At 38.0% G+C, this 21,988-nt stretch overlaps 4 protein-coding genes across 11 annotated transcripts in view; 2 read left to right on the top strand and 2 right to left on the bottom strand.

Moving 5' to 3' along the window:
- Positions 1–15,760, bottom strand: part of LOC135095743 (palmitoyltransferase ZDHHC20-B-like) — a 53,616-nt gene extending 37,856 nt beyond the window's left edge. Inside the window, exon 1 of the mRNA XM_063996810.1 lies at positions 15,597–15,760. The gene's annotated coding sequence lies outside the window, so the exon portion shown is untranslated. The remainder of the gene's footprint in view (positions 1–15,596) is intronic.
- LOC135095742 (uncharacterized) lies at positions 188–6,581 on the bottom strand. Of its 2 annotated transcripts, XM_063996805.1 has the most exons (3): positions 6,144–6,581; positions 4,234–5,355; positions 188–4,137 (listed from the first exon to the last, which is right to left on the bottom strand). In XM_063996805.1, exons 2-3 carry the CDS (start codon positions 5,324–5,326, stop codon positions 620–622), a joined length of 4,611 nt encoding a protein of 1,536 aa, XP_063852875.1. In that variant the 5' UTR covers positions 5,327–5,355; positions 6,144–6,581; the 3' UTR covers positions 188–619. The 2 variants fall into 2 exon arrangements, with proteins under 2 accessions (XP_063852875.1, XP_063852874.1); XM_063996804.1 differs by having other exon boundaries at positions 188–5,355; positions 6,144–6,580.
- Positions 7,539–10,909, top strand: LOC135095744 (zinc finger protein OZF-like). Of its 7 annotated transcripts, none has more exons than XM_063996821.1 (2): positions 7,539–7,666; positions 8,987–10,909. In XM_063996821.1, the coding sequence occupies exon 2, from the start codon at positions 9,037–9,039 to the stop codon at positions 10,201–10,203; it is 1,167 nt and encodes a 388-aa protein (XP_063852891.1). In that variant the 5' UTR covers positions 7,539–7,666; positions 8,987–9,036; the 3' UTR covers positions 10,204–10,909. The 7 variants fall into 7 exon arrangements, with proteins under 7 accessions (XP_063852891.1, XP_063852892.1, XP_063852893.1 ...); XM_063996822.1 differs by having other exon boundaries at positions 7,548–7,681; XM_063996823.1 differs by having other exon boundaries at positions 7,553–7,681; positions 8,990–10,909.
- Positions 15,761–16,279: 519 nt separating the features above from the next.
- On the top strand, positions 16,280–19,951 carry LOC135095747 (PCNA-associated factor-like). Its single transcript, XM_063996827.1, has 3 exons — positions 16,280–16,448; positions 17,378–17,512; positions 18,245–19,951. The coding sequence occupies exons 2-3, from the start codon at positions 17,379–17,381 to the stop codon at positions 18,459–18,461; spliced, it is 351 nt and encodes a 116-aa protein (XP_063852897.1). The 5' UTR covers positions 16,280–16,448; position 17,378; the 3' UTR covers positions 18,462–19,951.
- Positions 19,952–21,988: the final 2,037 nt, after the last annotated feature.

The raw sequence follows: 21,988 nt of genomic DNA, 5'->3' as shown, positions 1-21,988 counted from the left end.
GGATATTGTCTGCACAAGATATAAGGCTATAATGAGGGTAAAAAATGTGTGTTTCAAAGAGTGGCATTCATGTATCTTGCTTGCCCACAGCACAACACTAACAACTCAAAACACACACACACACACACACACACACACACACACACACAGATAATAATAAATCGTCAGGATGGAGAAAAAGACAAGAATAATTACTTATATTTAATTGACCTTTTCCTTAAGTTACAATTTTTCAGTCCAGTTCACATTACATATTCTTCAACTCTGAATAAGATGGGAAAAAGCAAATGGAAACAGTAATCACAATATTTTCACTTAGTTTTATCCAAGCATCCTTATTTTGTCTTTATTTCCCAACCATATTTACAATCCCTCTCATTCCACTTCACGACATTCCTTGGTGCCAATAAACTAATATAAACATTACTGTAGTTTCCATTCCTTTCCTGCTTACTTGCATTTAGAGGCTGAATTTAGATAGCTATGCCCTGTGCTGTTATCTAATTGTATTTTCACAGGATTAAATTAAGCTTGTAATGTCCTGTCTTTTAAAAGCTAACTGCTATGTTTTATCTTTCAAGCTGTAAATGATCCTTGTGTGTGTGTGTGTGTGTGTGTGTTAAGTGCTGGCAGGGTTGTGTTTTCGTTTTTTAGTGTCTTTCTCCTTTGTGCATTGTTTATCTGTGTTATTGTCTATGTTGGCAATTTTATCTAAGGCCTTGGCAGGGTTACGATTCTTTTTCATCTTTTTAATCGTCATTTCTGCCTTTTCAGTAGTGTCTTTCATGTTGGCAAGGGCGGTGCATACTCTGACAGGGATAACCTTATTTTTCTTCCCCTTAATTTTCATGTAGGGTTTAACGGAGGTGTTGCATGTGTTGCCAGGGGTCTCTATGTTCTCAGCACGGATTTCTGAGGTGTTGGCAGGGATGTGCTTCTTCTTCTTCTTCTTTGGTCTTGTCTGTGAGCAATCCATGTTGACAGGGGGACTAGGCTCCTCTACAGGGTTGCTACAGGGTGCAACGACAGGGAAACTGGTTATGCTGGCAGGGGCACCAACCATACTGCCAGGGTCGGATTGAGTTTTCATCTTTTTACTCTTCTTTTTGTGTCTCTCGACAGGGGTGTCCTCCAGGTTGGCAGGGGTATGGTCTGTACTAGCAGAGATGTCATCATGATAAGCAAGGGTGTTTTTCTCTTTTTTCTTCTTCAGAGACTTTGACAGGGTAGTTGCGATGTTGGCAGGGGTGCTGAGTGGATCTGACAGCATGCAAGGTTTGGTAATAAGGTTAATTTCTGCAGTGACAGCGGTGTGTTTATCTTTCCTCTTCTTTTGGGTCTTTGGCAGGGTGTTCTCCTTGGTAGGGGCATCTAGAAGGATGAGAGGGATTATGGCAGGGGCTCCTTCATTTCCCTCACTGGTAGGGGGATGTTTGCCTTTCTTCTTCTTCTGAGGCTTTGGCAGGGTGTTCTTCTTGGTAGGGGTATCTAGAAAGATGAGAGGGATTATGGCAGGGGTTCCTTTATTTCCCTCGCTGGTAGGGATATGTTTGCCTTTCCTCTTCTTCTGAGGCTTTGGCAGGGTGTTCGTGGCGTTGACAGGGGTGCTGGTTGCTTGCGGCAGGATGTGCGGCATGCTGGCAGGGGTAGAAATGGACATACTCTGCAGTTTTCTCTTCTTCCTCTTCTGTTCTGCGGCAGGGGTGGTTTTGTTCATACTGTGTTCGTTGATAGGGGAAGTTAATGTGATAATGGGTGTTTCTAATTTTTCCCTTTTCTTACTGCGTTTCTTGACAGGGGTTGTTTCCTCATTGACACGGGCAATAGACTCAGTTCTGGCCCTGCTACACTCATTCTCTTCACTGGCAGGGACTTGTACAGATATCTCTTCTATTTTTAATCTTTTCCTCTTCTTACATTCCTTGGCAGGGTTTCTTTCCACATTAGCAGGGGCAGAAGACTTCATTTTACCCTTAATATCCTCAATGACAGGGGTTTCTATACATATCTCTTCTATTTTTACCCTTTTCTTCTTATTTTTCTTGGCAGGGGAGGTAGGGAAGGTGTCTGTCTCCCTCCTGTGTGGTGCTTGCAGGGTGTCTGTGTCTGTGGTGGCAGGGAGACTTAGTTCAGAAGGATTTACCACTGTAACCTTTCTCTTCCCTGTTTTGTGTGTGTCTTGGCTGGATGTGTTTTCAAGGTTGTTTTCTTGCTTTCTTTTCTTCCTATATGTGTTTTGTTGTGTTGTGTTGCTGCCTCTGTCCTGTTTTTGGGTGCAGTGTGTGTTTTCAAAGGTGTATTCTTGTTCTCTTTCCTTACTATATTCTCTAAGTACGTTTTCTAAGTGTATTTGGGTGTTTTGTGTTGTTTCCAGGATGCTCTGTGTGTTTTTAAGGATGTGTTGTGTGTTTCCAATGGTGTGTTGTGTGTTTTCGAGGATAATTAATATGTTTTCAAGGGCGTTTTTTGTGTTTCTGAAGATGTTCTTTGTGTTTTCAAGAGTGCTATGTGTGTTTTCAAGAGCATTGTCTTGTTTTTTCTTCTTCCTGTGTGTTTTTGATGTGTTCTCTGGCTTCAAATTGTTCTTTATAGCATCCTGTGTGTTGGTAGTGATGTTGCCTGAGCTTCCAATGTTGTTTTCTACCTTAATCTTTCTTCTCTTGTGTGTGTTGATAGTTATGTTCTCTTTAGTGTCATTCTGTGTGTTATCAAAGGTGTTCACTAATCTTATCTTTCTGTGTCTGTCGGAATCTATGTTCTCTATAAAATCATCCTGTGTATTTTCAAAAGTGTTTATTTGTTTTGTTTTCTTTCTCTTGTGTGTTTTGGCATCTGTATTCTCTGTTAAATAACTCTCTGGGTTTCCAAAAAAGTTTACGACCCTTATCTTACTCCTCTTCTTATGTCCTTTGGTATCTTTGTTCTCTGTTCTCTCTTCCATGTTCTGTGTGGTTTCTGCGGTGATCTGTGTGTTCTCAGTTTCGATCTCTGGGCTCTCAATGGTGTTCTCAGTTTTTACCTTCTTCCTCTTCTTGTGCGTCTTTTTATCTACGTTCTCTGCTTTCTCTTCAGCTGCATTCTGTGTGTTCTCAGTCTCAATCTCTGTGTTCTCATTGGCGCTTACCAGTTCAACCAGTTCAAAGTTTTCAAATGATGTTGTTGTTCTGTTTTTCTTCCTTTCAAGCCTCAGCATTGACCTTCTCGCTTTATTATCAGCTTTTATGTCGCCAAGTGTGTTTTCTGGTCTAATCTCCTCCTCCGCACCACACTTTTCTGATTCTTGTAGTGAGAATCTGTGTTTTTCCTTCTCCTCCATCTTCAATATTGACTCTATCACAGCATCATCAGGTTCTTTTCCATTATCAAGTGTATTTTTTTGTCCTATCTCCTCATCACACTTTTCTGATTCTTGTAGTGAGAATCCACATTTTTTCTTCTTTTCCAATTTCAATATTGAGTTTATCATGGCATCATCACATTCTTTTCCATTATCAAGTGTGTTTCTTTGTCCTATCTCCTCATCACCACACTTTTCCGATTTCTCTTGTAGTGAGAATCTGCGTTTTTTCTTTTCCAACTTCAATATTGAGTTTATCATGGCATCATCACATTCTTTTCCATTATCAAGTGTGTTATTTTGTCCTGTCTCCTCCTCACCACACTTTTCCGATTCTTGTAGCGAGAATCTCCGTTTTTTCTCCTTTTCCAACTTCTTCTTATGTCCTTTGGTATCTTTGTTCTCTGTTCTCTCTTCCATGTTCTGTGACTTTATCATGGCACCATCAGGTTCTTTATCATCAAGTGCATTTTCTGGTCTAATCTCTTCACCACACTTTTCTGCTCCCTCCTGTACTGACACATATCTCTCCCACACTGAGCTCAACACTGACTCTCCCAGTTGCAAATGTCCGCTCATGCCTGTCTCCATTTCCCCTTCATTGCTCCTATCAGTGTCTTCTTGTTTTATTTTCCTATCCAGCTTCTGAGATTTCTGCTGTTTTGGGTGTGGTGATGACACTGGTGGTGACATGGAGTGTTTACCTGATTCCTGGGGTGTTAGATGGTGTTTGTGCTTCTTGGGTGTTGCATTGTGTTCCTCTTGTTTCTGGAGTGTTTGTTGTAAGGCGCTGCATGTACCTGAGTCCTGGGGTGGTAAATGATTTGTGTGTCTCTTGGGTGTTGCATTGTGTTCCTCTTGTTTCTGGAGTGTTTGTTGTAAGGCGCTGCACGTACCTGAGTCCTGGGGTGTAATGTGTTGCGTGTTTCTCCGAGCTGGTGGTTGGGGTGACAAGTCTCTTTCTTCCTTTATTTCCTCCTTCACTATTTCCAGCATGTCACTCAGGTCTCTGCCATCAAGGGAGTCTGCCAGATCACTCACCTCATGCTTCACCGAGTACTGTAGTGGCTGAGCTGATAATACCCTTTCCTCCTCTATTTCTTTCTTCACTATTTCCAATGTATTGCTCAGCTCTGCATATCTGCTATCAAGGAAGCCAGCCACTTCACTCCCCTCACACTTCACCTGTACTGGCTGTGATGTTCGGTCTTTCAACCTTGACTGTGTGACTGTTTTTGGCACATCACTTGCGTCGGTATCGCTGTCATCACTAGTGTTTGTGTAGTCAAGAGAGTTACCTTTATTTTCCTCACACGTCCCTATTCCTGGCCGTGATGATCTCTCTTCCATCGCCTGTAGTCTCACCAATGACTTCTCTAAACACAAGAGGCCACTCACACCGAACATTTTGACTTCCCCCGTCCTTGCACCACCAGCGTTCTTCAGCCGTTTTAGGCGAGGCGGCAGATTGCTGAGATCAACCGACGTGCCTGCCTTCGAGACGGACTTCAGGGCAGACCGCCAGGGGTAGATGCGTCTGAGGGGGAGCAGGGCACGGATGTACTTAGAAGCTGCCTGCATTACCATGTCTTGGCTCAGCTCGTGGGTCTGGACCTCTAGGCCAATGGAGAGGTGTTTGCGAGTGTGGTACGTGATATATTTCATCGTCGGCACCACCCAGCGGCTCGCGTTGTGCTCCTCGCTGCAGCCTCGACACACGCCAGTCATGGGGTATCCTGAGCGGAACGCATCACAATTTTTAATGGAATGGTTGCAGTATTTGCAACCAAGCTCGCCGAAGTACAGGTGCAGGAGAACTTCGGCACCCATCACGCTCTTCTCACACATGAAACAATAGGCTGACAGTCGCTTCAGGGTCGTCTCCTCGTACGCCTCCAGTCTGGGGTGTATGAGGGGCTGCGGCCGGCCATACACCTTGGGGTCCTGGGTTAGACCAAGTAGTGGGCCAAATAAGAGTGGAGCACCCATGTTACTGTTTCACTCTCTTGTTTCTCGTCCTGGTGAGGGAATGAGTGTTAATCCTGTATGATTGTCACAGGGAGCCTAACCTAATGTCATAAAAATACAAATCTTGATAATTTCCACTAGAGACTTTTAAACTCACTGGCATCATGAAAACACACTTCACTCAAAAAAGAACACAAGAACACAAGGGTTGGTTCAGGAAGCCATCAGGCCTACATGTGGCAGTCCCTGTATACAAAATGGCTGCCTATTTCTGCCTGTCATCCCCATCCGTGAAATGATCTAGTCTTCTTTTAATGCTTCCTAATGACTCAGCACTAACAGCCTGATTTCTGAGTCTGTTCCAGTCATCCACCATTCTGTGAGCAGCAATTCATTCCTATTTGTCTTTAATTAGATTCTGACAAGCTTGAACTCACTATTTCTTGTCCAATCACTGTTTCTTATATTAAACTCATTATTTTCTTTTTGTCCTGATCCATCATCTCATCATAATTTTTTGTTCTGTCCATTATTTTTGTCTTTAACCCATCACTGCTTGTCCTAACCAATTATTTCTTGTCTTAACCCAATCCTTATCCTAGTCTATTATTCCGTGCTATAAACCTATTATTTCTTGTTTTATCCATTATTTCTTGTTCTAACCCATTATGTTTCAACCTCATCCTGCCTAATTTCTCATTATTCGTCATTCGTTAAACATTTTAGAGAGAGAGAGAGAGAGAGAGAGAGAGAGAGAGAGAGAGAGAGAGAGAGAGAGAGAGAGAGAGAGAGAGAGAGAGAGAGAGAGAGAGAGAGAGAAACGTGTCACCTTACTCACCACTAACACTATTACAACAAGCAACACTCCCACCAGGCCCTCTTCTCAGTAGAGTTCCTTCAGTGTGAGTTGTTACCACTGTCTAGGCCTCTGAATTTGTTGTTTTCTTGTAAATTCTGAGGACTATCCGTCTGTCTGGGAAACTTAATCCCTCTTCCTCTTCTTCTTCTTGAGGATTTAAACCACGTTGGGACATGGTTTGTTATTGTACGACCGTTGCTTTAGCGTCGGGTCCTTTCCAACAGCGCCTTAATTCATTCCCTTTTTCTTTTATTTTCTCTTGTTTTCTTTGCTTACTTTCATTCAGTCTTTTACAACGATGCTCTAATGCATTTTTTCGTTTATTTACTTGGTTTCCTTTCATTTTGCTATTTTTGGTTATTTACATCGTCTTGCCATTTCAAAAGGGTTTTCGTCTACTTTGAAACGTTTTTGTCTATTTTCACTCATTCTTGCTTTTTTTAACCACTTCTATATATTTTGAAATGTTTTTTTTTAATAAGTTTTGCTATTTTGGAAGGCCTTTTGTTAATTTTAAAATTATTTTCGGTCCATTCCCATTCAATCCGCCGCAATGTTGCATATCTAGCTGTCTTCTACCGCTATTTTCATGCTAACTGCTCTTCTGATCTTGCTAACTGCATGCCTCCCCTCCTCCCGCGGCCTCACTGCACAAGACTTTCTTCTTTCTCTCACCTCTCTAACGCAAGAGTTAACCAGTATTCTCAATCATTCATCCCTTTCTCTGGTAAACTCTGGAACTCCCTGCCTGCTTCTCTATTTCCACCTTCCTATATGACTTGAATTCCTTCAAGAGGGAGGTTTCAAGACACTTATTCATCAGTTTTTGACCACTGCTTTGACCCTTTTATGGGACTAGCATTTCAGTGGGCATTTTTTTTTATTAGATTTTTGTTGCCCTTGGCCAGTGTCCTTCCAACATAAAAAAAAATAAATAAATAAAAAAAAACACCTTTTCCCTATTTTCATTCAATGAAGGGTCTTTTCAATGATTTTAGTGAGGGTTTAACAGGCCCTACTGGTAATTACTGGGGTCTTCAAGGGTATTTTCGTTTCAGAAGTAGCATAGCAAATATTCCGCAACATTAAAGAGCTCATTATTAAGCCTTGAGGCACTAAACAGTCCTGGCGAGAGGGCATAGAGAATAAAGTTTAATAGCCGTTTTCTTTACATCCAGTACCCTCATATCCATTTTTTAATGTTTCTAATGATAAATATTGCCTTCTTTTTTCATTATCAACTGCAACTTTCTAAACATGCATTTGTACATGTTCTCACTGGCTTAGTAGTAATAGTAGTAGTAGTAGTAGTGGTATTATAAGTGTTGCGAGGGGGGACTATGAAAATTTTCTTTAGGACCTCCCCCCCTTCCTCCTCAATCAGCTGATCCTGGCCCAACTGTCAACATTTGCACACATTTTCCCTTCGTCCCATCGATCCCTGGCAACACTCCAATTCACCTTCCTCTATGGCCTGGCAAATCTAGACTAACGCGTGTGCAGTAATAATCCTCCCGGTGCGGTGCTGTAGCGTTTATAATGGGGAAAAAGATCAACATTATCAATAACGTGTCTTTCCCATGTAAGTGAGCGTTTTGTCTCACTCACCCTCTCCGTTTCTTGATAAAATGGTCACCTCTTCCTTCCCTTTATGCTTGCGTACTGCCCTTGTTTACTCACTCGTGTTGCTGCCGTCCAAGCCATTTAAAAGACCAGTAAGAGCTTAATTTTCCTTCTCGCTGAAAATACTGGTTTACTTTTAACATTCTTTACGTGGCTGTGTGCATTTCCTTACGCTGGTGTGTGTGTGGAAGTATTTATGATTGTGGGCGTGTGTATGTATGTATGGATACGTATATGCGTGTGTGAATGCCTGTGGGCGTGTGTATGGCTATATGGATACGTATAGGGGTGTGTGAATGCCTGTGGATATGCGTGGGGCATGTGTGGGTTGGTTTGGTAGGTCACGATTAATTTTTTTATGCCAGGGATGGGGCGGGAGCGGTGATGTGATGTTAAAGGGCAGACCGCAGTAAGTGTTCTGCCGTTTGTTCTGTCACCATGGCTGTTTTCAAAGGCCACAGAGATAGTCAAGTTTTCTAGGGTGTTTTTACCTTGTTATTGAGGCAGAGTGCTTGTCTGACTGTCACTGGGATCATGAGAACACCCTTGAAAACCCCAGTAACTTTCACTACAGCCTGTCAAACTGTCACTGGAATCATGAAAACATCCTTGAAATCTCCAATAACTTCCAATAAAGTTTGTAAAACCATCACTGGAATCATGAACACACTTAAAAACACCCAATAACTTCCACTAGAGTCTGTCAAACTGTTTGTAAAATAATGAAAACACCTTGAAAACCCCAATAACTTAAAGAATGCCAAACTGTCACTGGTATCATGGAAACTCAAATAACCCCCACTAATTTTTGTCAAAGCATCCTGAAAACACCCTTGAAAACCCCAATAACTTGCACTAGTCTGTCAAGCCATCACCAAAATCCTGAAAACACCCTTGAAAATCCTAATAACTTGCACTAGAGTCTTAAAAGTCATTGGAATAATAAGACAATGAAATATTTGCGAACACATTTCCTTATCATTGTTTTTAAGTTTAGATATAATAAAAAAGTAACAGATAAAAATGTATATGTATTTTCAACCCTTTCATCTTCTAAATCCATTATTTCTTGTCCTAAGCTCATCATTTTGTCCTCAACTCACTATTTCTTATCAAAAGCCATTATTTCTTGTTCTATCCTATCCAGTACTTCCTGTCATAAACTAAACCTAACATCAACATTATTCTCTTCCCAACAGCAGACGAGACACAATAAGCTGTGAGTGTGGGAGTGTAGACAACACAGGCCATGACAGAGGCACCCCAGCAACACACAAAACAAAGCAGCAGTGTGGAGGAGGAGGAGAACAAGACCTTTGAATGCCAGGAATGCCACCAAGCCCTGCCAAACAAGAGCCAGTACATACAGCACACACTGAGTCATATTGGCGTTGAGATACACAGCTGTGAACAGTGTAATAAACTCTTCAACCGCGCCAGCCTCCTGCGGCAACACTCGCTGGTTCACGCGGGGAGGAAACATGAGTGTGGGGTGTGTGGGAAGATGTTTAGCCAGCGGGGAAACATGCAGAGACACTTGAACACACACGATGGGGTGAAGAAGTATAAGTGTGACGAATGTGGGAAGTGTTTCGCGTATAAATGCACGCTGACCGAGCACGCACGTATCCATTCTGGCGTGATGGAGTACAAATGTGGGGAGTGTGGCAAGGAGTTTATACACAAGGCAAATTACACGCAGCATCTCAACCTACACTCGGAGATCAATAAACACGTGTGTGGGGAGTGTGGCAAGGAGTTCGGGTACAAGACGAGCTACGACCAGCACCTCAACACACACAGCAAAGTCAAGAGGTTCCGCTGTGAGGAGTGCGGGAAGGAATTCAACTTCAAGAGCAACCTCAAGCAACACATGAACGTCCACGCCAGTGTCCGGACGTCCGAGAGGTGCGAGGTATGCGGCAAACACTTTTCAAATAAGAGCAACCTAAGGCAGCACTACAAGAAGCACTTAGGCGTTAAGAAATATAAGTGTGAGGTGTGCGACGAACGGTTCACCTTAGAGAGCACCCTCACCAAGCACCTGGCGGCCACACACACAGACGTCGAAATGTACAAATGCAACGAGTGCGGCAAACAGTATCTCCATAAGTACGACCTGACAAGACACGCGGCAGTGCACAGCGGTCTAAAGCCTTATAAATGCGAGATATGCAGCAAGACCTTTAGCCACAAGAACACCTGGAAGAGACATGGGGATGTGCACGCCGGCCTGAGGGAATTCAAGTGTGAGGAGTGTGGCAAGATGTTTACGCAGAAGGGGGTGCTCGGCAAACACCTTGAGACTGTGCATGCTGGGATTAGAAACTTTGAGTGCTCGGAATGTGGCAGGAGGCTCTCGCAGAAGTCGCACCTACAGAGACACTTGCTAAAGGTGCACAGGAAGAAATTATGAGGGTTGTGCAGGGAAAGTGGATGAGAAAAATAGAAAGAAGAAAAAATGCTGATGTTAAATGCACATATGAATAAATTGAGGTTCTGTATCAGTAAAGTTTATGAGAAGAGTGAAAGAAAAGAAATGTAAAAAATGCATAGGAAGAATCTTTATGAAGTTATGAGGGTTGTGCAGCGAAAGTGATGACAAAAGTGGAAAGAAAAAGAAAAATGCTCATGTTAAATGCGCATATGAATAAATTGAGGCTTTGTATTGATAAAATTTATGAGAAGAGTGAAAAAAGAAGAAGACATGTTAAAAATGCATAAAAAAATTATTGGGATTTGTGTAGAAAAAGTGTATGAGATAGGTGTAAAAAAGAAAATATTTGTAATGTCATAGTACAGAGACACATGTTGAAGCTGCACAGGAAGAAATTAAGAAGTTTTGTGTACGAAAAGTATGAGATACCTAAAAAAAAAAAAATAATAATAATAATAATTAAAAGTGCACAGGAAAAATTATGAAGTTTAATGGAGTTTATGAGATAGAAAAAAAAAAAAAAAAAAAAAAAAAGGAAAACGCTTATAATGCAGAAACATAAACATTTATCAAAGACGCACAGTAAAAATTTATAAGAATTTGTATAGGAAAAGTTTATAAGATTTTTTTTACAAGTTGGGAGACAGGCCAAGGACACACACACACACACACACACACACACACACACACACACACACACACACACACACACAAAAAAAAAAAAAAAAAAAAAAAAAAGAGAGAGAGAGAGAGAACAAAAAAAGAAGCAGACAATTAATTTCATTGTTTTGATAATATTATCTTGAAACATTTCTAGTCACACAAGTAAATAAACAGGCAGAGGTGCAGAGTTTATCAGTGGGAGTGGTGAAGGAGTGAGTGTGCTGGTGAACTCTTGCACTAGTGAGGTGGACAGAATAGGATTAAGAGTAAGGGGTGAAGGAGTGAAGGTGCTAGTCAACTCTTGCACTAGTGAGGTGGACAGAATAGGATTAAGAGTAAGGGGGTGAGTGTGCTGGTGAACTCTTGCACTAGTGAGGTGGACAATGCAGCTAAGGGTTTGTTGAGTTTTGTTCAGTGAGGTTTAAGTAAGTTAGACGTGAAGGTGGATATGAAAAAATTAGTGAGTTTAAAAGATATGTGATTTTCTTTATGATTGTTCCTAAAAATTATGTTCCTGTAGAAAATATTAACATTAGATTTCGTGAGACTGTTATGAAACACAGAAACTGACCAGATCTCTGTATTTCTTTTTTTTTTTTTTACCATTAGTCAGATGATTACGAAACTCAAAAGCACCAGATATATATTTAATTATTTATTTTTTCACCATTAGCCAAACTATTATGAAACTCAAAAACAGACCAGATATATATTTACTTATTTTTCACCATTAACCAGAATATTACAAGACACAAAAGCAAACCAGATATATATTTCTTGATCTTTTTCACCATTTCAATACACAGCCCCATTTAAAGACTATCTAACTAACTACCAAGCCACCAATACCACACAGGCCAGACGAGACACAACACACACACACACACACATCAATCAATCAATCAATCAATCGATAGTATTTCCCTCCTAGATTAGTCTTACCGTTAGGATTAATGTTAAGTTTTTCCCCATCCCCTATGTACATTTTCAGTTTGTCAACTGCCTAAATAATAAACCGTTTATTATTATTATTATTTTTACACACACACACACCCATCAGCCCCTGGTGGGAAGAAACCGACTAGGATTGGATGGATGGATTACAGCAGTTCCCATTGTCTTTGTTGGGAATAAGCAGACAAACTTAGGCAGCTAGTTTTGTATTGTAAATTAATATATAAAGAGCAGCTATGTATCATTAAAGGCTTTCTAACAATGCTGGTAGTGGTGGTGGTGGTGAAATGTATGTATGTATGTGTATATGTATGTATGTATGTACCTAGTCTGTGTGGGGAAAGTGAAGGGAAGGTTAAAACAGGTGAGAAATTATAAGTGAGGTGAAGAGAAATTGTTGTTTTGGTAGAGATTGGATTGTTGTGAAGTTATGAGATGGAGATGTTGTTGTTTTGGTAGAAATTCGAGTGAAGTTATGAGTGTCTGAAGTGAAGAGAAGAAGTTGTTTTGGTAGAAATTGGAGTGTTGTGAAGTTATGAGTGTCTGAGGTGAAAAGAAGTTTTGGTAGAACTTGGGGTGTTGTGAAGTTATGAGTGATATAGAGAAGATTTTTTGGTGTAGATTACCTTGTTATGCTTCAGATAAATGCATGAGGGTGTTGATAAGATATAAATTAAGGTATAAATTGATTCGCTACATACCAAAAACATCTGCAGTGTTAATGAGGGTGTGAATAAATTTGTTAATCATGAAAAGAACCAACTGCAGTATAGACAACGTGAATATATTAACTGTACATTAAATAACAGTTCCTGCAGTAATATTAACCCTTTAACTGCCACACACCATACCCTTTCATCACCAAATACTTTAATTAAGACACTTATTTTTATAGTCAACTTTAAATATATCTGTGAGCTAAAAAATAAATGAATAAAAATAGTAATAAATAAATAAATAAATAACTTTGTACTCTCTCTCTCTCTCTCTCTCTCTCTCTCTCTACGCAAGCAATTTTTACAGTGCTTTTGAGGTTAGTGAAAGATGCGCATAGCAATAATAGGGTTAACAATATGAATTAATGTGTTATGCTTGGAAAAAATAGCTGTGATATTAATGATGTGAATTTGATATGTATGAAGAAAGACCTTGCAGTATTTATGTAAATGTAAATGAATGAAAAATGTCTAAAGTACTGTTTATATTGAACCGGTGTGTTATGCTCGGAGAAAGTAGCTGTGATATTAATGATGTGAATTAATTTGTTATGCATGAAGGCCTTGCAGTATTGATAATGATGTAAATGAATATAAAAAGGTCTGTTGATACGAACCGGTGTGTTATGCTCGGAAAAAGTAGCTGTGATATTAATGATGTGAATTTATCTATTATGTATGAAGACCTTGCAGTATTATTGATGATATAAATTAATGATACACAATACATACAAAATGATACATAATGTTATATAATAAAACACACTGTCTGTCTGTGTGTGGGTGTGTCTGCTTCTCACGGAAGAACCAATGAACTGATTGTGATGAAATTTTGTAGTGGGGTCCCTCCTGATGTGGGGAGTAACATAGACTGTCTTAACTACTTCTAACCAAAGACTGTTAAGTTATTCTGGTAAATCTGTGACCACTTATCGTTCAATTTTCAACTACCACTTTGGACCCTTTTCTGGGACTGGCATTGCAGTGGGCTTTTTTTTTTTTCTTTTTATTGAATTTTTGTTGCTCTTGGCCAGTGTCACTCATGCATAAAAAAAAAAATAAATAAATAAAATAAAATAAATAAATAAATAACTCAATTGTTGATGGTGGTGTCAGGTATACCGTAACCCTTTGTTAATAGTGGCGACTAACATTCATTGTTTAACCTGCATTTTTGATGGTGAGGAGAGGTACAAATGGAGCACTCATTGTCAGCTTGGCGTTGAATCAATGCACTGTATATTTTAGGTTCATTGTAAAATAAGTTCTGTTTGGGTAAATAGCCTTGCTGAACGAACAACTGACTTGGGGTGATAAACTGTGCTTCCGAGAGACAAATCTTACCGAGGCAAAGCTGGATAATTGTGCCAGTAATATATGAAAAGAAAAGACAAAAATGTGCAGCAGGAAGCCCATGATAAAATTAATAATAAATAAATACTTGATACATACATAACAACACATACTGATACAAAGAGAGAGAGAGAGAGAGAGAGAGAGAGAGAGAGAGAGAGAGAGAGAGAGAGAGAGAGAGAGAGAGAGAGAGAGAGAGAGAGATACAGTGGAAAGCTACATATTCATACAGACATAACAAGCTGCAAAAAGATCCATTAGACACATTTTGATAGTTTTATTTAGTCATTGTTCTGCGATTCGACATGACAGTGGTTATTAAAAAGGTTGTGTGTTGCGGTGTTTTGTGGCAAAGGAACAAGAAACAAACTGCATAAAATAGGAAAATACTGCCAGTGGACATTTAATATTCTGATGTGTTTGTTTAGTCGTTCTTTGAAGATCTAATACATGACGGTTGTTACTAAAAGACTGTGTTGTGGTTGTGCTTTTGTGTGGTATTGTAACAAAGCAAAAGAAATAAAAAATAAAATAAATAAATAAAGTCTAGATATTTGAGATTTTAATGACTTGATACATACATTATTTATCATTCTTTCAGTTCTGCTCTTTTCTTCTCCTTTATTTATCATTTATTTACTTTCCTCATTTCTAGTCTTTGATATAACAGTTACAAATTTACTCATTCATCTTTTTCCCTCTCTTTTCTTTCTTGTTCCTCTTCCTCGCACAATTCTTCATATTCACACTTTTAACACACAAGATGAAGTGTATGTCAAGACCTGCTGTATGCCAATGGTTGTGACGTATTGCAGTATTGTGTGGTGTGGTGAATAAAGGTAACAAAACCAGAATTACGGGGATCTCAGTCATCCTGGTTAGGTTTACGGTGAGCCAGTCTTGGTTAGGTTAGGTAGCTTAATTATAATCTGGCAGTTTATCCTAATGTTCATGTACTCTGGGGAAAAGTGTAATTAAGACTTATTTGTGAAGAGAGAGAGAGAGAGAGAGAGAGAGAGAGAGAGAGAGAGAGAGAGAGAGAGAGAGCACAATTATATATATGGGGAAAATAAATGTGATAAAAGTTTATGACACAAAATACACACAAAAAAGATAAATACATAAAGAAAACAATGAAAAGGAAATAAGAACTGTAGTATATGTGTAAAGTGCTTGTTGGGGAAGCTGTCTTTTTGAGTGGGGAGGCCAAATTAATGAAAAAAAAACACCCATGAAAAATCTAGCAAATTTATCTGGACTCACAAAAAATCTAAGGGAATTTCTCATTGACAAGGATTTTGGAAAGTAGAATTACATCCCCCTTCATCCTAGCCATGGGGGACTAACCTAACCTAACCCAGTCTAACTTAACCAAACCTAAACTTAACTTACCCTAACACAAATAAACCTAACCTAACCTAACTTACCCTAACATAACAAATAAACCTAACCAACGAAACTTAACCAAACCTAACCAAACTTAACCTAACTTACCCTAACTTAACAAATAAACCTAACCACCCAAACCTAACCAAACTTAACCTAACTTGACCAACCCGCCCTCATCCCCACAGACGGTCCACTGAAATCTTATTCATACAAAAAATAAATAAATAAACATATAAACAGATTGGTCGGCAGCAGCAATTCTACACATAAACAAACAAAAAAGAAAAACATACATACCAAAAGCTGCAGTCAGACGAGTGAAAATTTTAGTCTTGCAAGTCAGCTTCACCCTCGTTATTTAGTCACCATATTTAAGACTCTTTTTCATTAATGCCACGGTATATTACACTGACACACATACTTCCAGGGTTCTCAGGCCATAGTCTTCTCTTAATTCTCAAGGAAAACCGTTAGATGTGACGGGTCTGTGTGGGCTGGGAAAGATGACGCAATAACGAGTTTAAAATGCCCGCGAACAAATGACGACATAAACACTGGAACCAAATACTTTTTTCTCTTTTTTCGGGGTCTATGTAATGATTTAGCTTTTTAAGTTATTTCTAAAAATTTAATAATACATTAAAAAAATGTATATGGACGTTTATAGTATATATCAAAACTATAAATAGAAAATAAATAAAACCGTTCTGAGAGTGAGATGCACAGTAAGATGTGTAATTTATCTGTACCCCTTCTTTGTTCATGTTTTTTTTTTTTATTAAATTTTTGAAGCAATTATTTATTATTTATATGAAACGAAAATTTTTTTTAAATAGCACTATTTACATTTTTCCAATACTGTTGAGTGGAAAAGAAACACAGAGTGGCTGGACGTGACTGTAATGGTTGCAAGCGTAGGTGGGCGTGAGTCTGACTGACTCCCGCCACTGGCTGCGTCCTTGAGCCTGGCTTGCAGTTGCCAGCTCTCACAAGAAACTAAAACTCCTACAAATACCATGCGAAGACTGTCCCCAAAGCAGGACGCGTCAACGTCACACCTCCAAGCGCGCCAAATCTGCCCACAACAAAATAGTTCCCAGCTGTTCATATTTAAGGATTTCCTTCTTCCGCGTCAGGTGATTCAAGCAGGTAAGGCATGCAGCACCTTGACTAACCCTCCAGGGCGTCATGTAGAGCAGATAGGGGGTGAAACACAGGCTGGGGAGGGAGAAAAGAGGGAAAACAAACTAGTCACTGAAGAAGGGGTAGTTTTCACTCTCAACCCTTGCCTAAGTGGCGGGCCATTAGAGTGAAAGAGGTGGCCTAGCTATGAGACACAGATCCCTTGGGTTGTCATGGGCTAGCTTGTTATGACACATTGTGCCTTCATCAACGCTAATGTCAAAGGCAACAGAGATTCCTTGTGTTTTTGTGGGTGTATTCTCAAGTGGACCAGATTTAACACTACATCGGGTTTACATAGGCCTAATTCTGCTTGGAAATTTCATACGGGCCGATGAACGCTATATTGGTCTAGATTCAGCCCTGGCAGTTTTTATGGGTGTTTTCTTAAATGGACCAAATTTTACTGTACAAGCGAGTTTACATAGGCCTAATTTTGCTGGGAAATGTGGTACGGGCCGAGAAACGCTATATTGGTCTAGATTCAGCCTAAATTTAACATACAAGGGGGTTTACATAGGCCTAATTTTGCTGGGAAATGTGATACTGGCCGAGAAATGCTATATTGGTCTAGATTCAGCCTAAATTTAACTGCAAGCGGGTTTACATAGGCCTAATTTTGCTGGGAAATGTGATACGGGCTGAGAAACGCTATATTGGTCTAGCTTCAGCCTAAATTTCACATACAAACGGGTTTACATAGGCCTAATTTTGCTGGGAAATGTGATACTGGCCAAGAAACTCTATATCACTAGACTCAGCCCCGACAGTGAAATAAGAACATCTATAACTTGGGGGTTGTAAAATGGCATGTGTGTCGCGGCGGAAGGGAGTGAAGACCTGAGGGACCCTGCACCACCTAACACTGCCTCCTCCCCCCCCCCCTCCCCCACAAGGATGGTGCGCACGCGAGCCGAGGCCACGGTTACCAAGGTGTCTGCAGCAAAGGCCCCACGTAAGGTTTTCAGCGCCTCCAGTGCGGGGTCTTCCTCCTCCTCCTCCTCCTCTGCCACGCCCTCCAAGTCTTCCAAGTAAGTGTTTTTTTTTTTTGTTGTTGTTGTTTTTTGTTTTTTTGTTTAGTTTTGAAAATTTGTTTTGAAGTTAGTTATCAAGTTTTTTTTTCTTCTTCTTCTTCTTCTTCTTCTTCTTCTTCTTCTTCTTCTTCTTCTTCTTCTTCTTCTTCTTCTTCTTATTATTATTATTATTATTATTATTATTATTATTATTATTATTATCATTATTATTATTATTTATTTATTTATGTATTTATTTATTTATCTGTTTGTTTACTTATTTATTTGGCTATTTAATCATTTATGTATTCACTTACCCCTATATATTTGTTTATTTAATTGACTATTTATTTATTTTATTCATCTATTCGATTATTCATTAGATTATTTAGTACTTAAATTGCCTATATGATTTATTTAATTATGTATTCACTTATTGACATGTTTATCTACTTATCCATCTATTTATTTATTCATTTACTTCTTTATCAGTGTACTTAATAAAATACTGTTGAGTCTTTCCCTATCAGCTGCTGCCCAGACACTTATATGGCTTAATTTCTATACAGTTCACTTCCATACAGTTTATTTTCACAGTGGCAGGAATGAATGTGTTGTTTTATCTATACACTCTCTCTCTCTCTCTCTCACACACAAATTTCCCTATCTCCCATTTTCCTACACCTAATTCATCTTTTTTCCATCATGTCTCTGTTTTTCCAATTCATCCTAATTCCTCCCTTCCTTCAGGTACAGCAGTGGAAACTCGTACAACCCACAGCCCGTCCCGGAGTGGCAGAAAGGCATTGGGTCCTTCTTCAAGCCCTCTGAGGCCCCGAGGACACAGGCAGGGCAGGGAAGCTTGGAGTGTGATGGGCGGGGCAGTGGTACCAGCTCCTCTACCTCTCCCTCTCCTTCTCCTTCCTCGCCTCTGAAAAATGGTGGTGTTTCTGATGGTGACGATTGATTGATTTATTTTTTTCTGGTGTGATTTTTTAATGTTATTTTTTTTTATTTTTTGTTTGTTTATTTATCTTGTTTTTTTTTTATTATTATTTATTTATTATTTTTTTTCTTTAGTGTGTGCCTGAGTGTGTGTGTGTGTGTGTGTGTGTGTGTGTGTGTGTGTGTGTGGAAGAAAACAGAGAAAGGAATGTTTTTGTGTGTATGTGTGCTTTTTTTTTTGTTGTGTGTGTGTTTGTTTGTTTGTTTTGTTTGTTTATTTGTTTGTTTTGTGTGGAGGAAAAGAAAGAAGGGAATGTTTTGCTCTGTGTGTGTGTGTGTGTGTGTGTGTGTGTGTGTGTGTGTGTGTTCCTGCACTTGTTATTGATGAAGTAGCCACAAAGACAGTATGTAAAGGTTTAAGTACAGTCAGTATTTTCATTCATCAGTATTACCATTGGTTTTATTTCTCTATTTTTCTTTTTCTTTATTTATTTTTTTCATTTTTTTTTTTATGAAGTTTTGGATTTAGTAAAAAAAGTGCTTGAAATTTAGTTTTTTTTCCATATTTTATTTATTTATTTTTTCTGTGTTTACTGCAAGGACATAGTTCACATTTTATTTTTTTCTTTCTTTCTTTCTTTATTTTTATTTTTTTTATTTTATTATTTTTTATATTTATTTACTTTCTCAGACTGTTCACCAGAAAGATATAGTTTACATTATTTTAAAGTTTTCATTTATTTCTTTATCAACTTTATTATTCTTTATGGTGAAGAGAAAGAATTTATGTAAGATGACAACAAATGTATGATGAATTACATTTGTTGTACTTCTTTTATAAATAACATCAATCTGACATATTTACAAATTAGGGTATTACAAACTACTATGCATTTTTATACTTTTATATCAATTACATTTTTATACTATTATATTGTATCATCCTCACCTGTTATCTTTTTTTTTTTTACCTTTCTACATTAATATTTACCTGTATTGGCTTAATTTTATCTACTACTCATTTTCTGCTTTCATATCAAACAATTCCTTACTTTGCATTTTCATTCTAGTATTCTGTATCATTGTCACCTAAGTTTTTTTTCTTTTCTTTTTTTTTTTGTCCATTAATATTTACCTGTATTGGTTAATCATATCTCCTTCTCATTTTCTACTTTTATATCATAAGTCCAAATATTATATTACATTTTCATTCTATTATACTGTATCATTGTCACCTAAGTCTTTTTTTTTACCTTTCTACATTAATATTTACCTATATTAGTTAATTGTATCTACTTCTCATTTTGTACTTTTATATCAGATAATTCCAACCATTATATGACATTTTTACTCTATTAAACTGTATCATTGTCACCTAAGTCTTTTTTTTACTTTTCTATATTAATATTAATGTATTGGTTAATTTTATCTACTTCTCATTTTGTACTTTTATATAAGATAATACCGTACATTATATTACATTTTTTATTCTATTATACTGTATCATTGTCACCTAAGTCTTTTTTTTACCTTTGTACATTAATATATAGGTGTATTTGGTTAATCATATCTACTTCTACGTTCTATTTTTGTTTTATTTATTTTTTTCTGTTTTCGTTATTATGACTATTCTCTTTTATTTATTTATTTTTTTTTTGTTTTAGTTCCTGCAATTTGACACTATCATCAGCAAATCATCATTTATTCATTTCATTCAGGCAGGAAGTTTGCATTTTTCATCTTTTCCTTCTTTTATTATCTTACCTTTCATTAATTTATTTTTTTTTGTCGTGTTTATTATAATCACAATTAGTACTTGTCAACGTTTATTTATTTATTTTTTTTATATTTTCCCTTTTATCATTATTATTAATTTTCTTTCATCAAATTTACTCATTTTAATTTTATTTTCGTACTTTTCTTTCAGCTTTTCTATTGTATTGTTAAATGGAATTCGTTATTATTTAGTACCTTGCATTATTTTACTTTTAACTTGCATTTGATACTTCCAGGTGCAAATTATTACCTATCTTATATATTCAGCTAGAACAATAAACAAATTCTCAGTACATATTTCTTATCAACAGCCGTACGATAATGAGACACCATTCACTAAGGCTGGAAATCACGTCAGTTTGTGCATTAAAAAAAAGCCTTGTGTTCATGTGATTTCCTCTGCCATTTCTTTCTTTATATCATTGCTATTATCAGACTGTCTATTTATCATCTTGTTATTTTTTCATTTATTTTCTGATTACTGTGAAAATCTTAATGAATGATAAACACCGTATATTTTCCCAAGTATATGTGTAAACTCTTTCCTTATTATTTCTATTCTTCCAATTGATATAGCGCATTTTTTTTTTATTTTTAGATTAATTTTCCCGTTTATTTTCTACCCAATATACAAATTCAAATGTGTGATAAACATGTATATATTTTATTTTTGCCATTTAAACCCACAGTATTTCCATACCGCACCCTCTAGCATTGCCAACACCGCGCGCTTGTGACAGCCGAGTGACAGGTGGTGATAAAACAAACTCGTACCATAAGTCGAATTAATTATGCATGGAGGAGTAAAGACAAGGGTAGTTTGAAATAAATGATCGATAAATTCGTTGCGAGTGCCGGCGGGTGTGAAGTTGACAAGGGGCGCTCCGGGAGGGTTGGCAGTGGGGGAGGAAGCAGGGAGACTGAAACACGGAGATGAAAGATTATTAAAATAACACTTCGTAGGAAACAAACAACAAAATAGACTGTAGGTAAATAAAGGCAGTAAATATATGAAGCGGTTAGGGGTATTTTATGGTGGGAAAATTGTGTATGAGATAGGTAAGTGGGTGTAATGAACATAACATGGAGGACTGTTCACGGAGACAATTCATTAATTCCACTAAAACAAAGCATAAAAAAACACCATAAAATTTAAATAAACTAAGATAAACATAAATAATAAATGGCCAAAAACTGAAGGACCGGGGAAATGTAGAAGACACAAAAATGGGATTTAATAAAGGAGGTAACAGGGAGGATTTTAACACGGAGATACAAAAACATTAATTAAACATAAAACAAGAATTCTAGCCGCACTTGAAGTTGGGGATAAGTTAACGTTAGCCTAACAAATAAACCCAGACTAATTAGAGGAATAAAAAGGAGAATGAGCGCGAGAAATGGAATATAATAAAACTCAGTTGGTGGAGTGGAAAGCAAGGAAACTAGGGGCTATGGGAAGCAAGAGGCCAGTGGGAAGAGCAGACCTTCAGTGCTTACATATAGATGGCGCCACTGTCTCTCACCCGGCACCATGTAAACAAACTCTAGCCTGAATCATGCCCATCATTGCCTCTACCTGTGCTCTCCTGTGATGCTCATTATATATAAAAAAAAAGATAATAATAAAATGAAATAAAAATAGTGTGTGCGGCAGTAGGAAGCATGAGATAATCGTTTTATATGCTGTGTGTTGCATAGATTTCCATGTTCTGTAAGCTGTTCATTATTAAGTTAAAAATCAGTTTTTTTTTTGTAATAATAAAACGAGTA

This window comes from Scylla paramamosain, unplaced genomic scaffold (genome assembly GCF_035594125.1).
Source record: "Scylla paramamosain isolate STU-SP2022 unplaced genomic scaffold, ASM3559412v1 Contig1, whole genome shotgun sequence".
Taxonomy (NCBI): domain Eukaryota; kingdom Metazoa; phylum Arthropoda; class Malacostraca; order Decapoda; family Portunidae; genus Scylla; species Scylla paramamosain.
Note: the sequence above shows the minus strand (reverse complement) of the source record. Positions and strands in the feature narration are given on the sequence as shown.

What these genes read in the sequence shown, in the direction of transcription:
- LOC135095742 (XM_063996804.1), bottom strand. Translation starts at nt 5,326, where the DNA reads ATGGGTGCTCCACTCTTATTTGGCCCACTACTTGGTCTAACCCAGGAC.
- LOC135095744 (XM_063996821.1), top strand. Translation starts at nt 9,037, where the DNA reads ATGACAGAGGCACCCCAGCAACACACAAAACAAAGCAGCAGTGTGGAG.
- LOC135095747 (XM_063996827.1), top strand. Translation starts at nt 17,379, where the DNA reads ATGGTGCGCACGCGAGCCGAGGCCACGGTTACCAAGGTGTCTGCAGCA. An exon ending in ACGCCCTCCAAGTCTTCCAA is followed by an intron (nt 17,513 to 18,244) that starts GTAAGTGTTTTT and finishes CCCTTCCTTCAG; the next exon opens with GTACAGCAGTGGAAACTCGT.